We start from the raw sequence: 20,533 nt of genomic DNA on the forward strand, positions 1-20,533 counted from the left end.
AAGTCATGTGGCATAAAAATGACAAACATCCATATTACATGTAGAAAAAGTAGTTATGATTGGATAAAGACCCATTTATTAACTACAGTAACCAGCTGATATAATATACCTAAATTAAAAAATAGAAACATTTGGTTTTTCAAATGACTGCCTCACCTGGTTCATCAACTACTTCTCCGATAGAGTTCAGTGTGTCAAATCGGAGGGCCTGTTGTCCGGACCTCTGGCAGTCTCTATGGGGGTGCCACAGGGTTTAATTCTCGGCCCACTCTTTTCTCTGCATATATCAATGATGTTGCTCTTGCTGCTGGTGATTCTTTGATCCACCTCTACGCAGATGACACCATTATGTATACATCTGGCCCTTCTTTGGACACTGTGTTAACAAACCTCCAAACAAGCTTCAATGCCATACACCACTCCTTCTGTGGCCTCCAACTGCTTTTAAATGCTAGTATAACTAAATGCATGCTCTTCAACCAATCGCTACTAGCACCTGCCCGCCCGACTAGCATCACTACTCTGGACGGTTCTGACTTAGAATATGTGGACATCTACAAATACCTAGGTCTCTGGTTAGACTGTAAACTCTCCTTCCAGACTCACATTAAGCATCTCCAATCCAAAATTAAATCTAGAATTGGCTTCCTATTTCGCAACAAAGCCTCCTTCACTCATGCTGCCAAACATACCCTCGTAAAACTGACTATCCTACCGATCCTTGACATCGGCGATGTCATTTACAAAATAGCCTCCAACACTCTACTCAGCAAATCGGATGCAGTCTATCACAGACCCATATACTACCCACCACTGCGACCTGTATGCTCTCGTTGGCTGGCCCTCGCTTCACATTCGCCGCCAAAACCCCCTGGCTCCAGGTCATCTATAAGTCTTTGCTAGGTAAAGCCCTGCCTTATCTCAGCTCACTGGTCACCATAGCAGTACCCACCCGTAGCACACACTCAAGCAGGTATATTTCACTGGTCATCCCAAAAGCCAATTCCTCATTGGCCACCTTTTCTTCCAGTTCTCTGCTGCCAATGACTGGAACTAACTGCAAAAATCCCTGAAGCTGGAGACTCATATCTCCCTCTCTAACTTTAAGCACCAGCTGTCAGAGCAGTTCATAGATCACTGCACCTGTACACAGCCCATCTGTAAATCGCCCACCCATTTTTATTTGCTCCCTTGCACCCCAGAATCTCTACTTGCACATTCATCTTCTGCAAATCTATCACTCCAGTCTCTATCACTCCAGTGTTTAATTGCTCAATTGTAATTATTTCACCACTATGGCCTATTTGTTGCTTATCTAACCTCATTTGCACACACTGTATATAGACTTTTTTTTTCTAGTGTTATTGACTGTATGTTTTATTTATTCCATGTGTAACTCTGTGTTGTTGTTTGTGTCGCACTGCTTTACTTTATCTTGGCCAGGTCGCAGTTGTAAATGAGAACTTGTTCTCAACTAGCCTACCGGGTTAAATAAAGGTGAAATGAATAACAAATAAATAAAAATTGACGTCATTCCCACAGGCGCCCTGGAGCATATTCCAGTCGACGTGATTAAAACAGCCTTGGAACATGGATTCTTATTGGTCAGGCCAGCTTTGTGCAGACCTGACCACCAGAACTTCCCTTTAACTACTCGGAAAGAAAGTTCCAAACAATAAGCACTTTCCCTTGTGAGGATCAGACAATCTGGGGCAGAGATATTGGAACTAAGGGGTCAAGTGTAAATGCAGTCACACCTTTCTTTGAGGTAATGATATATTTTGGCCATTATCACCGAATACAATTTTTTTAGTGTATAAACCATATATATATATATATATATATTCCGAATCCATGATGACAGATTATTGAAGATGATTATTGTAACTAATGATACAAACAAGTACACATTTCTAAAGCATTTGATGATGCGCTCTGTGTTACCATTCTATGGTAATTTAGCCACCCTCTAAGTTTGTCAGGATAAGAACACTTCATCCAAGACAAAACGTGTTATGCAGGGCCATCCATTAGTGTTTTAATGTAACTATTGGCGTGTAGATATAGTTAAACATTTGTATATGGTCTGAATATATTGTTTTTTATATCTCAGGTTAAGGTTTATATTTTGTGTGCTTAGTACTAATGCTACCCCATTAAAAATAACAATGAGAAAAGTATTGAGTTAAATGTCCAAATTAATTTCATAAGATAGCTAGGTTGATACTGTAACTAAGGGATACAGTATATGCAATAGTTGGCACTGTTGCTCACACACTTAAAGATTGATTGCACTCATTTCACAATATGATTGCAATGGAAGATATTTTCCATCCCATGACTTTGGTCATATTCATGATCATACCTTGATGAACGTTGGAGAGAATATTCCAGATACTCAACACAATCTCTGTCAAACTGCTATTCAGATTCTAACACAGGCATTTGATTTTGTAAGTATTACAATACAACCAATTCTGTTAAAATGATCTTTGTTGATATTCAGAGAATTCCTGAACTAAATTGTTAAAATAGTCTAATTTGACTGTGGCCGTATAATGTATACTATATCACATTGTTGGTAAGTAAAGTATGTTATGTTCAATAGAATCCTCCAGAATCTGAGGTGGTTTAAAACATCCATCTTATTTTGTAGTTTTACTGTATTCATGGTCTCATTGAATATAACATTAAAACATGTGTGTTATCTTATACAGTACCAGTCAAACATTTGGACACACCTACTCATTCACAGGTTTTTCTTGTGTTATTTTATACATTGTAGAATAATAGTGAAGACAACACATATGAAATCATGTAGTAACCAAAAAAAGTGTTAAACAAATATTTTATATTTGCGATAATTCAAAGTAGCCACGGTTTGCCTTGATGACATCTTTGCACACGCTTGCATTCTCTCAACCAGCTTCATAAGGTAGTCACCTGGAATGAATTTCAATTAACATGTGTGCCTTGTTAAAAGTTAATGTGGAATTTCTTTCCTTCTTAATGTGTTTGAGACAATCAGTTGTGTTGTGACAGGGTAAGGGAAGATATACAAAAGATAGCCCTATTTGATAAAAGACCAAGCTCTATTTGGTAAAAGACCAAGTCCATATTATGGCAAGAACAGCTCAAATAAGCAAAGAGAAACAACAGTCCATTACTCTAAGACATGGTCAGTCAATCCGGAACATTTCTAGACCTTTGAACGATTCTTCAAGTGCAGTCGCAAAAACCATCAAGTGACATGATGAAACTGGCTCTCATGAGGACTGCCACAGGAAAGGAAGACCCAGAGTTACCTCTGCTGCAGAGGATAAGTTCATTAGAGTTGCCAGCCTCAGAAATTGCAGGCCAAATAAATGCTTCGGAGTTCAAGAACAGACAAATCTCAACATCAACTGTTCAGATGATACTGCGTGAATCAGCCCTTCATGGTCATATTACTGCAAAGAAACCCCTACTAAAGGACACTAATAAGAAGACTAGCTTTGGCCGAGAAACAAGCAATGGACATTAAACCGGTGGAAATCTGTCCTTTCGTCTGAGTCGTCCAAATTTGAGAGATGTGTTTCCAACTGCTGCATCTGTGAGACGCAGAGTAGGTTAACCAATGATCTTCGTAGGGGGGAGTCCCACCGTGAAGCATACAGGAGGTGTGATGGTGTTTTGCTGGTGACACCGTCAGTGATTTTTATTTAGAATTCAAGGCACACTTAACCAGCATGGCTACCACAGCAATCTGTAGCGATACACCATCCCATCTGGTTTGCGCTTAGTGGGACTATCATTTGTTTTTTAACAGGGCAAGGACCCAACACAACTCCAGGCTGTGTAAGGGCTATTTGACCAAGAAGGAGAGTGATAGAGCACTGCATCAGATTACCTGGCCTCCACAATCACCCAACCTCAACCCAATTGAGATGAGTTGGCCCGCAGAGTGAAGGAAAAGCACCCAACAAGTGCTCAGCATATGTGGGAACTCCTTCAAGACTGTTGGAAAAGCATTCCAGGTGAAGCTGGTTGAGAGAAAGCTTTGCACACTCTTGGCAGTCAAGGCAAAGGATGCCTATGAAGAATCAAAAGAATAGATTGATTTGTTTAACACTTTTGGTTAGTACGTGATTCCATAGTTAGGGTTAGAATTAGGGTTAGGGCTACAATGTAGAAAATATTAAAAATAAAACCCCTTGAATGGTTAGGTGTGTACAAACATTTGACTGGTACTGTATGTGCCAAATTGGGTGCTTTTATCAAAACATAATTAAGCTTTGCCACCCCACCAAAAGACATTCAGCACATAGCTCTGACAAGAACAGCATGGAGGCATCAAGAGAGTAAACGAGTAATGAATGAATGGGCGACAATTTCTTAGCAAGGCATACATACATTTACCCTGTGATCCGGGCAACAGGTAGCCTAGCGGTTAAGAGCGTTGGCCCAGTAACCGAAAGGTCACCATTCAAATCCCGAGCCGGCAAGGTGGAGAAATCTGCTCTTCTGCCCTTGAGCAAGGCAGTTAACCTCAAACAACTGCTCCCCAGATGCCGATTAGGGCAGCCTGTCGCACCTCTCTGATTCAGTTAAATGTGAGACACATTTCAGTTGAATGCATTGTTCTGCAGTTCCCAAAAGGTCACATTGATACGTTCATATTCCATTCTTCACATGGTTAAATACAACACAAATCAGATGGGGAGTTAATTGGGTTATAACAGCAAGTTTGTCACTGTAGTTCAATGTTTCAATTAGTTTTTAGTTTTTTTTAACATTGCGCAATCTGGTGCATAAGCAAAGTCCAAAATATTTATAGTCGAGGTGGCCCAAAAAACATTAAGGTCCCGTGCACTCAGAATAATATTTTTTAATAGTTGCATTATATCTTAAGGAACTACTAACACAAATGGTGTGATCAGAAGTCGAACGTCTATCACTTGAGATTTGTTATTCCTCTATTCCTGAAAAGTTATACTGACCACTACAAGAGAGTTTGATTTTGGAAGTCCTGTAGACCTACGCGCATGTGTTCTCCAATCATCATAAAGCAAATTGTCCCCCCTTGATTAGCCCAGTAACTGGTACCCATTACCCTCCTGGTAATGATGTTGAACAAGCACAGTTAGCAATAAGCATGAGTAGCACGAAATGGACATGAGTTGCTAGAAATGCATAAAAATTTATTTTTGTCATTAATATTATGAATCACATCCACCCTCAGAAAAAAAAAAAAAAAAAAGTGGAAGCATCAAAAAATATAATAAAAAGTGAGACGCGGGAGCATCGTGAGGCAAAAACAAACACACAGCAACATTACAGGAGCTTCTTTGAATACATGATTAATTTCTTTGTTGTTTAAAGTTCCTATTATTGCTCTACCAACCACATTTGTTCCAACTAGAAATTATGAATTACAACAAATTATGGAGTCAAAGAAAATTGAGAACTAAATACCCACCCCCATACAAATGGTAACAAACTAACAGGCAAGCAGTTGGAGGGCCATTCATTCAACGCCATTCAGGATTGTAACCAAAATATACCTCCATTATTTTCAATAAGGACTTAATTCAATTCATGAATTGAATTTCATTTAATTCCCTGAGTTGAGATGAAATGACCCTCCAACAACACAGACAGGCATTTCAGTTTTAACTGAGATAAGGCTGTTGCCTCTGGAATGTTGATCTTAAATTGGTTCTCTTGATCAGAAAAGCTCAAGATATCAAGTGCTGCTATTTGGGTCCTTTTCTTTGTTCGTGGATTAATGAATCATTTAAAAGCTTCAAAGAATAAAACAGCGTTGTGACTTTGTTTTAAATATGAGCTTTTCCCTACAATGACAGACTGACTATTTCAGGGGTTGCTGACAAGAGACCATCAATTAGATACAGAAAGTGAAAGGGAGAGAGGTCTACAGTAGTCCTTGTCCCTAATGATCCAGTCTTGTGACGATCAGAATTTAAGAGTCCACTGCTTGACGCTGGCGTCATGAGAGGTGGTCACTAGAGTGTGCTCATCTATCCAGGCCAGGCCACTGACATGGTGCAACCTGTGGGCATCTGGAAAGGGATGGGAGAACAGTCATTTTACAGTGACACAGCCAAAAAAAACATAACGGGGCAAATTACTAGTTATCAAGAGATGTCATAACACTAACATTTTAGAATTGGGAGTGCATATACAGTATGTGTTACTGCTAAAAAGTAGAGTGTTTGGTTTTCCACTGAAAAGTGTGAGCATTTGGAATGTCTTCCTGCAGAAGACAGGAAGGAATAATGCTGACTGCCATCCAGTGGTGGTGAATATATTTCTTTTGGGGGACATTTGAGAAATTCTGCAAGATTCATCAGCAACGGTAATAAAAATCTAAGATGCTTTGTCAGAGGCACTGAAAAAGGTGTATTTTTAGCTATTGTTGTCCAGACAAAAAGCTAAGTACCTGCAGAAAAAGGTATATTTAGCTACCAGCGCTAAATGTTTGCTTCAGAAAGGAGAGGTGGTGACATAGTATCCATTCAAACCTTCAGTTTCCATAGTGCTGGTTTGAAATGTCTGGATACGGTTACACAGGGGCTTTCAATATCCCGACAGGGGGGGGGGGGGGGGGGGTAAATCAATATACTTTGTGTGTATACCTCTGCTCACTGAATACTATTTTGGCCCTCACCTGGGATCTTCAGTCTCTTGTCTGCGTCATTCACTGTCCAAACATAGACCATCATGTCCATCCCACCACTGGCAAAGTGCTCATTGTCGGGAGACCAGGCCAGGGTGACCACTTTTGCGTGGTGGCCATAAAAATCATTTTTGACCTGTTGAAGGGGGAATAAACAGAAATGGATGCAGAATCCACCATGGAAAATAAAAAGTCTACTCCACACGACTGATTGATATTCATAAACCCAAATGGCATCTGCTGTTCATTGGGCTTTAGGAATACATTTCTTGTAAACACGTTTATAAGTCTAGCATTCAGGACAGCGAATACGGAAGAACACGTTAATGAGGCTTGTTTTTGCAAACTTTGCTTCAGAGGGACATGCGAGAGGCTGCGTACCGAGTAATTGTCTGCCACTGTGAAGACTGTGACGACCTTCTTCTCGTCAGTGACGGCCAGGTAGGCGCCATCTTTGGAGTAGGCCATGTCTGTGACTGGCCCCTTGGCCTCCACGCTCTTCCCCTCGTCCTTCAGAGTGTTGCCTTGGACAGAATACAAGCGGACCTTTCCATCCTGCCAGGAGGAGAGCGAGAGGTGGCAATGAGAAATGCCAATGACAAGGGGAGAAATATATAGTAGTTCGATCTGACCCAGTTTTAAGTACATTCTGAAGTGTTTCATAGCAATGATTAATTGTGCCCCTGATGCAAGTGTAAACATTAGACTGCTTGACAATTTGACACAAGACATTGTCCAATAGATCTTGAAATTCAATTTTTTCTGATCCAACACCACAATATAATAGTTCCAGTTCAAATGAAGTTGCTATAGGAAGACTTACTGCCCCGCCCACTGCCGCAGTGCTGCCCCCTGGGTGGATTGCTCCTGCTTCCGGCTCGTAGTCCAGACTGTCCAGCGTGAACACCTTCTTCTTGTCTTTCAAAAACACCACCTGAGGACCATCACACACAGTCAATATTAACATTATCTAGCACAGACAAGCCACAGACCCATTCTGAGTCAATTAAATTCATTTTGACCCCCCAACCCAGACTACAAAACACTCCAACTATGACACCTGCATGACATGAGTGGGCACACGTCAGGAGTTGACTTGGGTTACCTGTCCGATGCACACAGCCAAAGCGAGCCCCCCTGCTGCTACTGACACATGTTTAGGTTGGACGTCCATCTTTACCAGGTTGGAAGCACTGCCAAAAACAACAAAGTACCATAGAATCCTTTTTCCATTAAACATGGACCTTTAAGTCCTCTGGGTGAAAAATATATGTCTGTTGTCAATAGATCCCTATTAACGTGTACTTTCCCCTCTTAATAAAATGTAACGGTGTATCAAAGGATGTGTCAAATATAGATGTTGCTCCGGGTTTATAAATTAACATAATGTTTGACATCAAAACTGCTGGAGCTTGCCCAATGAGAATAAGTGAAAATCTTGAAAGCAGGCAGTATTATTACAAAGCTACCCCAAATACAGATAAGAAGTCAACATAAAAATATTCCATAGGAAGCTGTTCAAGAGTTCGGTGAAATGTATCCCTCTCTCATATCAGGATAAGTCCCCCCCCCAAAAGCTTCACACACACTACGCCAAGTGCACTTCTGGCATTCTACCTCAAAGTCGATCGCGTCTGGACCCACCTGTATTCTTTCTTGGTCACGCTGGTGAAGCGAACCGTGTCGTCCATGCTGCAGGTCACCAGCTGGTCAGCATCGTCCACAGCCATCTTGGTGACCAGGTTGCTGTGGCCCTTCCCTGAGAAGTCGTTGTTCTCCCCGGTCTCCGCGTCCCAGTAATGTGGAGGCCACGGTTAAGGATCATCTGACAGACCAGGAGAGGGCAGTGGAGCAGGTCTCATGGGCTTAACTTAAACGCAAGGGACCATAAAACCATAACAGCGGTGTGGGCCTCCTGCTAATCTACCCGAGACGATGACATCAGCAGCAGCTATGGGACACATGCAGGAATGGCTATTCGATTTTATGCGAGTCTTCATAAGTGCCAATCATGCTGTTGGATTCTGCATACACAAGGCCTTGACTATTAGAACTTGAGGGTATTTATTAGCCTCGTGATCCAAATGCCAACCAGACCCCATTATATAGTTCCCATTCACTCAGGGGAAATGGACTCAGCGGAAAGCGGCGCTCATGTTTAATAGGCCTCAGTGTTGACACAGCATGCCCTCCTCCCAGTGAAAGGATATTGATGTGCCCGTCATGGCTGCCCGAGTAGATGTAAGAACGCCCCCCGTTTTTGTGAACCGTCAAGGACTGAATGGATTTGCTGTGACCCTGTAAGGCACATGATAAAGAGAGACGTATTGTTTAGCACCCAGTCATCAAATGATTAGTGGAGCAGAACATTCATTCAGTTTGACTCAAAACCATCAGTTGTGACACTTTCAGTTCGGCCACGATTTCAGCATTTCAAATCAATAAGCAACTTTTAGCGTTCTCCAGAAAACTGTCAAATTAACTATTGAATTTTGGTGACTGCCGAGAACCACTTGTATGTCATTTCCTGTCACTGAGCTACGTGCACGTGTCGAACAACAAGTGGCTTGAGAATCATTTTTTAAAGGACGGTTTTGTGATCAGGATACAGATGACATTCATAGAGTTCTTAACATGTAAATAAATCTGCTAGGGAGCGTTTCTGGGCGGTCCGTCAATGTCAGGAGATAAGGCCTGCCAGTTGTGTCTGTAAAGAGTTCAAAAGATAACCCTAATCTTAACAACCCCTCCAGCCCTGACTCTGGATCCCCAACTCCTTTAAGCTGCTTTCACACTATGAACATAACATTCTGAAAATTGTGTATTGTTAAAGAAGCTTTGGCCTGACCTTGATGGTGCGGAGCGGCCGGTCGGGGTTGCTTTTGTCCAAGTAGTTGATGTAACCAGACAGGGAGACGCTGAGCAGGTGGTCCTTCTGCCACAGGCAGCCCAGCTGCTGGTCCATGACGTCGGCGCCCATGTTGAAGGTGGTGAGGGCCGTGCTGGTGCCTACGTCCCAAAGCTTCACCGTCTTGTCGCCCGAGGCAGAGATGAGCTGGGAGCTGTCGGGGCTCCAGCTCACCTGGAGGAGAACAGAGGGAAGGAGTGGACACAGGGTCACAGATTAGAAGCGTCGAATCACTGTCGGTTATCAGTGCTTTCAGCAGACACCTGTTCAGCTACGGTTTCTCTTGTGGTATAAGCTGGGAAAGCATGACAATTTTTCTTCCTGAAAAACTTTAGCAAATACAAATGGAGGCATCGAGTAGAAGTAAATGAATCCACAAATATGTATAAGATTTCGTGTGTGTTAATTGACTGTGCCAGGGATAAGATCAGTAATTATGTTTATTTATCTCAAGGCCAGGAACACAGGCTTAGGCTGGAAATCTTAAAGGAACCATTGTGTAAGACAAATCAGAAAGACAAAACCTGATTATTATGTAACCGCTCTTTCGGATTGTAATGGGAACCTGGCTAAATTTAAAAAAAAAATGCAAATTTGGAAAACTCAAATCCCTAAAGGGTTCTACTTCCTCCGCCAAAACAAATTAATTCAGACCCTGGCCTCATTACAGAAAAAAAAGCCATCATTGATGCATTAAAAAACACCATTTTATTTCAGCGGGCTCTCTTTGAAAGAACTTAAGCCCATCATTGTGAATATTGGTCTGGACGCTGATAGGGGACTATTTAAAGTAAGCTTTGACTATTTACAGAAAAATAAGTCCTGGATGTTTTGCTAGCAATAGACGAGAAACCCACAGGGGCGGACAAATTTGATCCTGGTCTGTTTTTGTGTGCAGTGCCCATCATTGTTGGCTCAATAACACACATTCTTTATTTAACATTGTGAACAGGAAATACTCAAAAAGTATGGAAATTAGCTCACGCCACACCATAAGGGTGGGGATAGTAGTGATCTTCATTTTTGACCCATTTCAAGTCTTCCTTGTCTAAGATTCTTGAATCCTTGGTAAATGTACAACTTTGCTATTTAAATCTGAGAAATGTATTTTGAATATAAACCAAATCAGGGTTTAGGCCTGGGCGTAGCACCATTTCAGCAACCACTGTAGTTAATGAGCTTGGCAATGCTTTAGACACAAACTAAACACGCTGCTTTGTTTGTGGACCTGTCAAAAGCGTGATACTGTTGATCATGCTATTTTATTGAATGAGTTGTCATCGATAGGCCTGAGCTCTGACGCCTGCGGTTATCATGATTGATGTGGTTAAATCTGAATTTAAAGTACAAAAAGATGTACCACAGGGGTTGAGCGTCACTATTTATATAAAAAAAAAAAATGATTGGTCAATCTGTTAAAAATGGTAAACTTCATCTCTATGCCGATGATACCATTATGCATGCTATTGACCTGACTCTGTTAAAACTGACCTGATGTTATAGCCATGAAGGAATCCCTTGCTGATTTAAAAGTTGTGCTTAATACAGGCAAAATGAAATACATGTTTTAAAACTCTAGATAGGTTACAGAATAACTACATGTTCCCTCAGATGGGCCTCCAAATGAACATGTTCACTCAGATGGGCCTCCAAATGAACATGTTCCCTCAGATGGGCCTCCAAATGAACATGTTCCCTCAGATGGGCCTCCAAATGAACATGTTCCCTCAGATGGGCCTCCAAATGAACATGTTCCCTCAGATGGGCCTCCAAATGAACATGTTCCCTCAGATGGGCCTCCAAATGAACATGTTCCCTCAGATGGGCCTCCAAATGAACATGTTCCCGCATACACTTAGGCATTTGGATTAATATGGATAAAATGTTACATTTTTAATAATGTATTATCTGGTTATTTAAAGTTGGAAGCAGATTATTCAGTCAAACTTATCTGTTCTTGATGTGATATTTATCAAAGCACAGCTGCTACTACCGTAGTGCCCTTCGTTTTGTTACAGGTGACAGTTTTGATACTTACCGTGTCATCCTGCAACGAAAGGTTGGCTGGTCTTCGCTAAAGACCCGTAGATCTCTACATTAGGCCCCTTTTGTTTACAAGGCCCTACTTCCTGAATTTCGTCTTATCCAACACTGCTGTTGAAGTACAGACACACCCGAGTTGCATAACCCATTCACAGGATTGGTTAACTCTTAAAGTTCCTACGGTCTCCACTGAGCTAGGTAAAGCTGCTTTTAGTTGTGATGAAATTCATTTCAATTTTGTTCCAGCAATACAGTGCATCTTGATGTTCTATGTATACACAGAAGGTAAATATTTCTGTTGTATATACAGGGCAAATTTGTAAAAGAGACTTAGGTCTTAATGTCTACCCTGTTAAAAAAAAAAAAAATAATAATAATAATAACAACAACAATTTTAAAAAGCATTGTTGGGGTATACAAGATGAAATAATTTTTTCTTAGGGGGAAATTAAAGTAAGTAGGTCTTCTTTTCACAGGAATAGATTGCACTTCTCATTTGAAAAGGAAAGCATCCATTTAGCTTGTTTACATTCAAGCCCCTCTGGAAGACTACATGGCCACTTTAATCTGGACTGGGTGTTCACCGCCCTCATCGGAGCCTGACAAGTTATGCTGAAGGGGGGGGGGGGGGGGGATACAAGTTTCCATTCTCAGCAGGCTAAAGTAAAAACCCAATGACTACACATTTCAAACCACAAGTCAGAGTTAAACATTGACGTGGAAGATAAAAACGATACGGAAGCCTGTGAGGTACTTACGGCATAGACTCCTCCCTCATGGGCCTTGGCTCCGCCCAGAGCGCAAATCTTCTCACCAGTCTTTCCGTCGTACAGGAAGATCTAGGAAAACAGAGTAACGAGTAAAAACCAGCAACATACGGTTAAATTGCTTCCATTCACCATCAGGAAGAAACACGTGACTGCTACTGCCCTACAGTCAGCAATTGTGGCTTCACTGAAATGTATCGGACAAAATGTGCTAATTCACAGCTGTTTCCTACTGTACTCTTACTCCCCTCCACCAACCTAAAACTACACTCAACATCATATGTATTTGGACAGTGAAGATACATTTTATGGGGCTCTATACTCCAGAATTTTGGATTTGAGATCAAATGATGATTCATATGAGGGGACAGTACAGAAGGTCACCTTTTATTTGATATTTCCATTCATCTGTTTTAGCATTTAGAAATGAGAGCACTTTATGCATCTAGCCCCCCCCCCACCCACCCATTTGAAGAAGTCATAAGTATTTTGGACAAATTAACTTAGTGTATGAAGTAATCAATAGTTCAGTATTTGGTCCCATATTCCTTGCTCGCAATGACGGAATCAAGCGGTTGACTCTAAACTCGGCTGCATTTGCGGTTTGTTTTACCAAATAGTAACTTCATGGTGACTGGAGTAATTTGATTTCTAAGTGAGTAGATAAGAAGTTTATGAACATGGCTAAATCAGTATCCTAAGACAAATCATGAATAATGATGAGTGAGAAATTTAGAGGCTACAACAAAACATGCTTACCTTTTACCATTACAAATAACAGGGGCGGTTATAATTATTTAAAAAAAATGTTGGTGGGGGGGGGGGGGTTAAGATCTTTGTGCCTCTAACTTCCCCACTCATCATTATCATCCAGAATCTTGGTAGCATCCACATGAATGTAGAAGTGTTCATAAAAATCTATTCTTATTTACAAAATACTCCCGTGACAATACATTATTCAGTTCCTATATTAGGCATAACAAAAACTGTTTCTCTAACAATTAAGACATGCTGTCAATGCTCTAGCATCAGTTGTGGGGTTTGAGACAACCTTAGTGATGTTGGGTACCTGACCCTGGAGCAGCTCACATACTCACCTGACCGTCAGCGCCAGCCGTACAAAACCGGTTCCCGTCTGGAGAGAAACGCACGCAGTTGACAAACCTGCTGTGGTCCTAGGATGGTGTAGAGAAGGAGAGATTGTTAGACACTTTCAGGCCATTCCAAAAAGCAGGATTATAAAGTAAGCCAGAACTTTTATAAAAAGTCAAATATAACTCTGGATTATCTGGTTGATTTAAGAGGGCTACATTTGTATATTGGTTATTGTCGCCAAGTCAATTATACCATGTCAAGTTTAAGTCTATTTGTTGAAAATATAAATTTATTTCAAGCAGCTTACTCATTGGTCCAGCTTTCAGGAACAGCCACCCCCTTCTCTTTTAAAAGAGAATATGCACACGCAGAAGGGACAACCTACTACTGGAGACCCTTAGGGGAAATACAGAGAAATCTCTGTTTCATTTCATAAAGCTCCCTTTTCAACCTGCAATGACACCCATCTGATAGACCACATAAGTCTCATTTATCTTGTCATGGAACTACACGGAGCTCAGAATACAAATGTTTTCAGCAAAATCGGGAATTGCCAAAGCACTTGATCTAAACGCAACGCTTTAAAGATGCCTCCATCTAGGTGTGCATGCTGGTTAGACAAAATCAGGTTTAAGAAACATTTACAGACAGACGCGACATTCTGACACATTATCTTGTCCGGTTTGACTATTGAAACCACATCTAAGGCCTATTTGTTTATCACTTAGAGTCCTAACAGAGAAAATGGTATAGTGTTCAGCACTACCATCTACAGCAACATTGCTTAAAGAATAATTACAGCATGGGAGTAACCAGACATATGAACAGTGAGTGTGTTTGTTTAATGTTCAGCTCATTGCAAGGCTTGCCCGGATTTGTGAATACACACATCAAGCCAAAGCATGACACTTAAACAAAAGCATTTATTTTATTAGGGTCATCTCCCCTCTCACCAGATTTGTTGCCAAGCTACACTATGGCACTCAAATAGGGATGTGTAAGAACTGAATGTATATGGATGTGGTCCAAGACAACAAACAGTGATTGGTGGTAGCCTGTTGCAAAGCCAAGTCCAAACAGACAGCTTTCTTGCTAAAAGGGCAGTTGGGGGAAATGCCAAAAAATTGCTTAACGATGACTGCGCCAAGACCGGTAGTGTTTGGTAGGCATAATGCACCAAAATGTTTTTACTGAATAAGTTGGTAGTAGACTGTACTTCCCTTTTTGAAAATGTAGAAATGCCGTTCACAAATATAAACAGATTTTAAAGGGGGTTGTGGACTATGTAACATGTGAATGTACACAAATATAAACAGATTTTAAAGGGGGTTGTGGACTATGTAACATGTGAATGTACACAAAAAAATTAAAAAACATACCGTGAAAGCAAAGAGTGGAACAAACTGAGAGCCACTCAAAAAAGTAGCTAAGAATATAAATGCGTAGGCCCAAGACCAGAGTACTTCCTTGACCACGTCGCTATATGTTACACTACAAATGGAGAAGACTTTTGGTTTCTGTTCTGGAACCCTTTAGACGTCAGAAATAAAAAAACATTTGACCAGACTAATTCCAGCAGCAGCGTAGCACAACAAACAAAGTTACCAAAGTATATCTCCTCTCTTTTACAAGAAACCAAAGTAGACTTGAGGCCTTCCACGGTCAACAAACGTATCCAAGTATACACAACAGGGGTAACCCGGCCATAGGACAAATACCAAGCGGCCAATTCAGACTTAGGAATTATACATCCACAGGTGTGGCATATCAAGAAGCATGATCATTGCATGACCTTGTACTGGGGACAATAAAAGGCCACTCTAAAATGTGCAGTTGTCACAATGTCACAGATGTCTCAAATTGACGTGCCGACTGCAGGAATGTCCACCAGAGCTGTTGCTAGAGAACTGAATGTTCATTTCACTACCATAAGCCACCTCAAACATCATTTACAGAGAATTTGGTAGTACGTCCAACAGGGCTCACAACCGCAGACCACGTGTAACCATACCAGCCCCTCCACCTGCACAAATTGCCAGAAACTATCTTGGGGAAGCTCATCGTCCTCACCAGGGTCTTGACTGCAGTTCGACGTCGTAACCAACTTCAGCGGACAAAATGCTCATCTGGCACATTGGAGAAGTGCGCTCTTTGCAGATGAATCCTGGTTTCAACTGTACCGGTCAGATGGCAGAAAGGCGTTGTGTGGGTGAGCAGTTTACCGATGTCAACGTTGTGAACAGAGTGTCCCATAGTGGCAGTGGGGTTATGGTATGGGCAGGCATAAGCTACAGACAACAATTGCATTTTATCAATTTTAATGCATAGTGATACCGTGACGAGATCCTGAGGCCCATTGTCGTGCCATTCATCCGCCGCCATCACCTCATGTTTCAGTATGATAATGCACAGCCCCATGTCGCAAGGATCTGTACACAATTCCTCGAAGCTGAAAATATCCCAGTTCTTCCATTGCCTGCAATGGGACAACATTCCACAGGCCACCAACAGCCTGATCAACTCTATGCAACAGAAATGATGGTCACAACATTTCAATTAAGGCATCTGTGAAGAACAAATGCATACATGTATTCCCAGTCATGTGAAATCCATAGATCAGGCCCAGGCGAATTTCCTTATATGAACTGTAACTTAGTAAAATCTCTGAAATTGTTACATTTTATATATTTGTTCAGTGTAAAAACAAGTGTCATTTATATTTACAATTCCCTTATCCAAACAGATGAATCATTTACCTAGCTCTTATCAAGTTGTAAACTACAGTGCATAGAGAGTGGTGGTATTTCTATCGGGGGAAAATTAAGTAGATGGGATGCTTCTTCCACTTGGAACAGGTAGGTTCGCTAGAGCTTATTCGTGGTTTCCTCATGTGTAAAGGTGGTGGAATTAAATTCAGAATACGGCGTCTCTGCCACACCTTTATTTGATCTACTCCACAAACGAATAGCGGGTGAATACCATGCTATTCCCTTGCTTAAGTTAACGGTCAGCTATGCGTGGAAAGAAGTGCATAAAAGGAAATTAGGGTCTATTTACGTGCGCTTAACTCGGGTCGGGATTCCCCCAAGTGAATCCGGCCTATAGTATCAAAAGTCAATATAGTCAGGACAACAGTTAGAGACCTATAGACAAGTCCCTCCCAACCACACACTGATGGACATTGAGAACCAATTCCAATATTTTCTCAGGAACCTCACACACACACTCACTGTGATTGAGAACTTGAACTTGAAAGGTGGTCCCTCAAAGAAGGCTCCACAATTGTCATCGCTTCCGGAGATCAGACGGTAGGGGCGAGTCTGCTTGATATCTACGCTGTTTATGACTTTGGAGTGGCCTGAGATCTCTCCCACAGAGGAGCCAGTGTCCCACAGGAACACAGCCCCGAACCTGGGAGGAAGAACAAACATTTAAAAAAAAAGTGAGACAGAAAATTACAAAACATTCACTAAGAGCCAGAATAAAATCTAAACAAGTCATTCACAAGATTGCGAAGTTCCCATTATCCAATAAGAACAATTCATTCTAGGGAGAAAAAAGTAATAAGTACTCATGTCCCAAATTGCAAATATCTCATAAAAAAATATTTTAAAAAGTCTAAGACATAATGTCACATACTGGAATATTGAATTTATCAGATACTGGGATGTTCACTTTAAGAACAGGGGTGGCCACTACTATTTCAAGAGAAGTAAGCTTTTGTTCCAGCCAAGAACCAACATGCTGGGTTGTGTTCAGACAAAATAGTTTCTATAAAAAGGATTAAAAAATAAATAAAAAAAATTTATATATGTATCGCCTTAACCAAAAATATGCATTATTATTGGGATCTGTTCCAAAACAATGTCTTGTGCCTACTAAAAAAAAACCTGACTCAGGTTCTCAAATTCAATCAGGTGTGTTAATGCTGATGTGGAACAAAAGCCTGCACACCCTTTAACTCTCCAGGAGACGTGTTGATGACTGCTGACCTAAAGCTTATACAATTGTCAATGACATTCAACCATTGTTCACCAATATGTACATACTGCACCGTTAGCAAAACCTGTGAGCTTATTTGGAAGACAAGTGTGTAGGCTCCATGTCCCTGTCCTGCACTAGGCCCTATAGACTCACTTCTCACGTCCCTCTCCCACACAAGCAATCCTTTTGCTGTCCTCAGTCCATGCGATGTCCTTGATTTTCCCCCCGAAAGGCTGGTACTCATACTTCAGCAGGTGTTCCTTCTGGGTAGTGTCCCAGATACGGATCTTACCAGACACATCTGTAGGAAACATTACATTTGAACGTTACAGATTTGGCATCACTCCCATGAAAATTATCTCCGGCCATTTGGCTCTATGCAAATTACATAATCTCCACAGAATAAACATGCATGAGATGACTCTAGGTACATGCAAAACATCTATAGCTGGTCTTTTCACCATTCACAACGAAGATGCCAAATCCATTGACAGAAGAGATGCGAGTGAATTGGAAAAGCTTTCCTGTTTCTTGGCATCTGAAGCATGATAAGACATGATAACCCATAGCTACCTCCAGAAGCAATGTAGAAGCCACTGGGGGCGTACTTGGCGACAGTAACCTGATGAGGGTGCTCAGTGTAGATATCAGCTATGGCAGGGTTCTGTCAGAGATTAAGCAGAACTCTAACATTAGTACAGGTTGTCTCACACCCACACCAGCCAACCCAAGAATACTTTTTAAATGCACACAGCTGCAATATAGACTGGGGAAGAGGTTATATCCTATAATAAATCTGACCAGGCAGCCCAGATCACATATTTTACTCTCCATGAACACACTCAGATATAGGCCTATGAGTTTAAGGTTATCAGCCGTCAACAATGTGTCAGGTGATACATTGACTGGATTAATTACATTAATGTTCCTGATGATTACGCTCTTTCCATTGGTATAGAGGAAGTTGTTGCCTTTGGGATCGCCACCTAGGACTTTGGCGACTCCTCGTTCCATCTGCGGGAGGCTGGCAAATACATGCTCTGTGTGAATGACACGGAAAAGTGTGTTATTTTTATTGCTATCTGATTATAGGCATGGTATAGGTTAGTCTAGGCATTGACCTATGTGGTTGGTAAATAACCCACACAACGATGACAGCGGTTGTAAAAACGGACAAAGCAAAACTGTACTTCAAATCAACTCATAAAAACTGAATTACACTAGCTTGTATTATGTAAATATGCCAGGTCATTGAAATAAAATATATATTTTTTTTAAACAAAAAAAAACATTTTACTAGGCAAGTCACATTGTAAATAGCAGTCTAACCCAAAGACAATCACTAAATAGGCCGACATCTACCTCTGCTTTCAGCTGATCAATGTAAAAATGTCAACTATGCGCGCGACTAATATATTTGCTAAAAGCACGCACAACGACCCACATGCTCGTGAATTGTCATATTGCGTTGCATATTTCTTATGGCAATTTCAAAACCGAGTAGGTTCACTTTCAAGCGCCATCCAATAAGAGGAAAATCACCTCAATTACGGATGCGTAGCTATTTATACACAGGAACCTTGGCAGCGGTGTGACGGCTTTCAAGACAAGAAACGTGATTGAAAATGCAAATTGGGCGAGGTTTGTGCAATATACACGTAGCAAGCTAGCTAGCTAGCTGCTTCTCCAGTGAAACACTTAATTTGTTATGATTAAGCGATTAAAGGACCATCTTTATTGTATATTGTTTCAAAAAGCAAAATAAATTAAACGACTTACTCAATTCATATGACATGTTCGCTGATTTTGTATTAATTCCTCCAAATGAATGAAACACCAAACCCCTCTGATCCACCGGCTAGTCTAGACTGCTAATCGCACAAACACGGAAGCAAACGCCACTCTCGGTATGCCTGGCGTTGCCCATATATAGTAAACTCCTACGCGAGCAGCCGCTGACTTGCGATCACTTGCCTATTGAGGAAATGACGTTTGCTTGAATAGTGTAGTTTGAGAAGGTACCCAACAAGGTAAATATAAGACACTTTGACACTTTGCCCCAGAGGTTATGGATGATGTGATGACAAATAGGTAAAAATAACTATTTTAAAATGTTAAGCAGCTATCGGCATTGGGTGTGGGGATGGGGGATTCGTGGCCGGTGATGTTAATGAAGGAAAACTGAAATCCCTTTTAACACATTTCTACCAACGTGTCACCTGTGCAACTAGAGGCAAAAACAACTCTAGATCACCTTTACTCCACACACAGAAACGCATACAAAGCTCGCCCTCCATTTGGCAAATCTGACCATATCTCTATCCTCCTGATTCCAATTTATAAGCAGACTCAAACAGGAAGTACCAATACAGAAGTGGTCCGATGAAGCGGATGAGAAGCTACAGGACTGTTTTGCTAGCACAGACTGGGATATGTCCCAGGATTCATCTGATGACATTGAGTAGTTTATCACATTAGTCACCGGCTTCATTAATAAGTGCATGACGATGTCCTCCCCACAGTGACCGTACATACATATCCCAACCAGAAGCCATGGATTACAGGCAACATCCTCACTGAGTTAAAGGCTAGAGCTGCCGCTTTCAAGGAGAGAGACACTAATCCGGGCACATAAGAAATCCTGCTACGACCTCTGATGAGCCATCAAACAGGCAATGCACCAATACAGGACTAAAATCGAATCCAACTACGCCGGCTCTGATTATCATCGAGTGTGGCAGGGCTTGCAAACTATCACAGATTACAAATGGAAAACCAGCCGCAAGCTGCCCAGCAATGCGAGCCTAACAGACAAGTTAATGCCTTCTATGCTTGCTCCGAGGCATGCAACACTGAACCATGCATGAGAATGACAGCTGTTCGGGGCGACTGTGTGATCACACTCTCCATAGGTTAACATTCACAAGGCCGCAGGGCCAGACTTATTACCAGGATGCATGCTCAGAGTATGCACTGACCAGCTGGCAAGTGTCTTCACTGACATTTTCTATCCTCTCCCTGACCCAGTATGTAATACCTACATGTTTCAAGCAGACC

The 20,533-nt window shown here is 41.4% G+C and overlaps 1 protein-coding gene across 1 annotated transcript; it reads right to left on the reverse strand.

Annotated features, from left to right (window-relative positions):
- Nucleotides 1–4,849: 4,849 nt before the first annotated feature.
- LOC129841666 (WD repeat-containing protein 1-like) lies at nucleotides 4,850–19,400 on the reverse strand. Its single transcript, XM_055910008.1, has 15 exons — nucleotides 19,256–19,400; nucleotides 18,395–18,516; nucleotides 18,050–18,140; nucleotides 17,630–17,777; nucleotides 16,723–16,903; nucleotides 13,495–13,572; nucleotides 12,389–12,469; nucleotides 9,528–9,761; nucleotides 8,888–8,977; nucleotides 8,324–8,478; nucleotides 7,785–7,872; nucleotides 7,503–7,613; nucleotides 7,061–7,234; nucleotides 6,671–6,815; nucleotides 4,850–6,062 (listed from the first exon to the last, which is right to left on the reverse strand). Exons 1-15 carry the CDS (start codon nucleotides 19,269–19,271, stop codon nucleotides 5,956–5,958), a joined length of 1,821 nt encoding a protein of 606 aa, XP_055765983.1. The 5' UTR covers nucleotides 19,272–19,400; the 3' UTR covers nucleotides 4,850–5,955.
- Between the last annotated feature and the right edge of the window lie 1,133 nt (nucleotides 19,401–20,533).

This window comes from Salvelinus fontinalis, chromosome 3, assembly GCF_029448725.1.
Source record: "Salvelinus fontinalis isolate EN_2023a chromosome 3, ASM2944872v1, whole genome shotgun sequence".
NCBI classification, from domain to species: Eukaryota; Metazoa; Chordata; class Actinopteri; order Salmoniformes; family Salmonidae; genus Salvelinus; species Salvelinus fontinalis.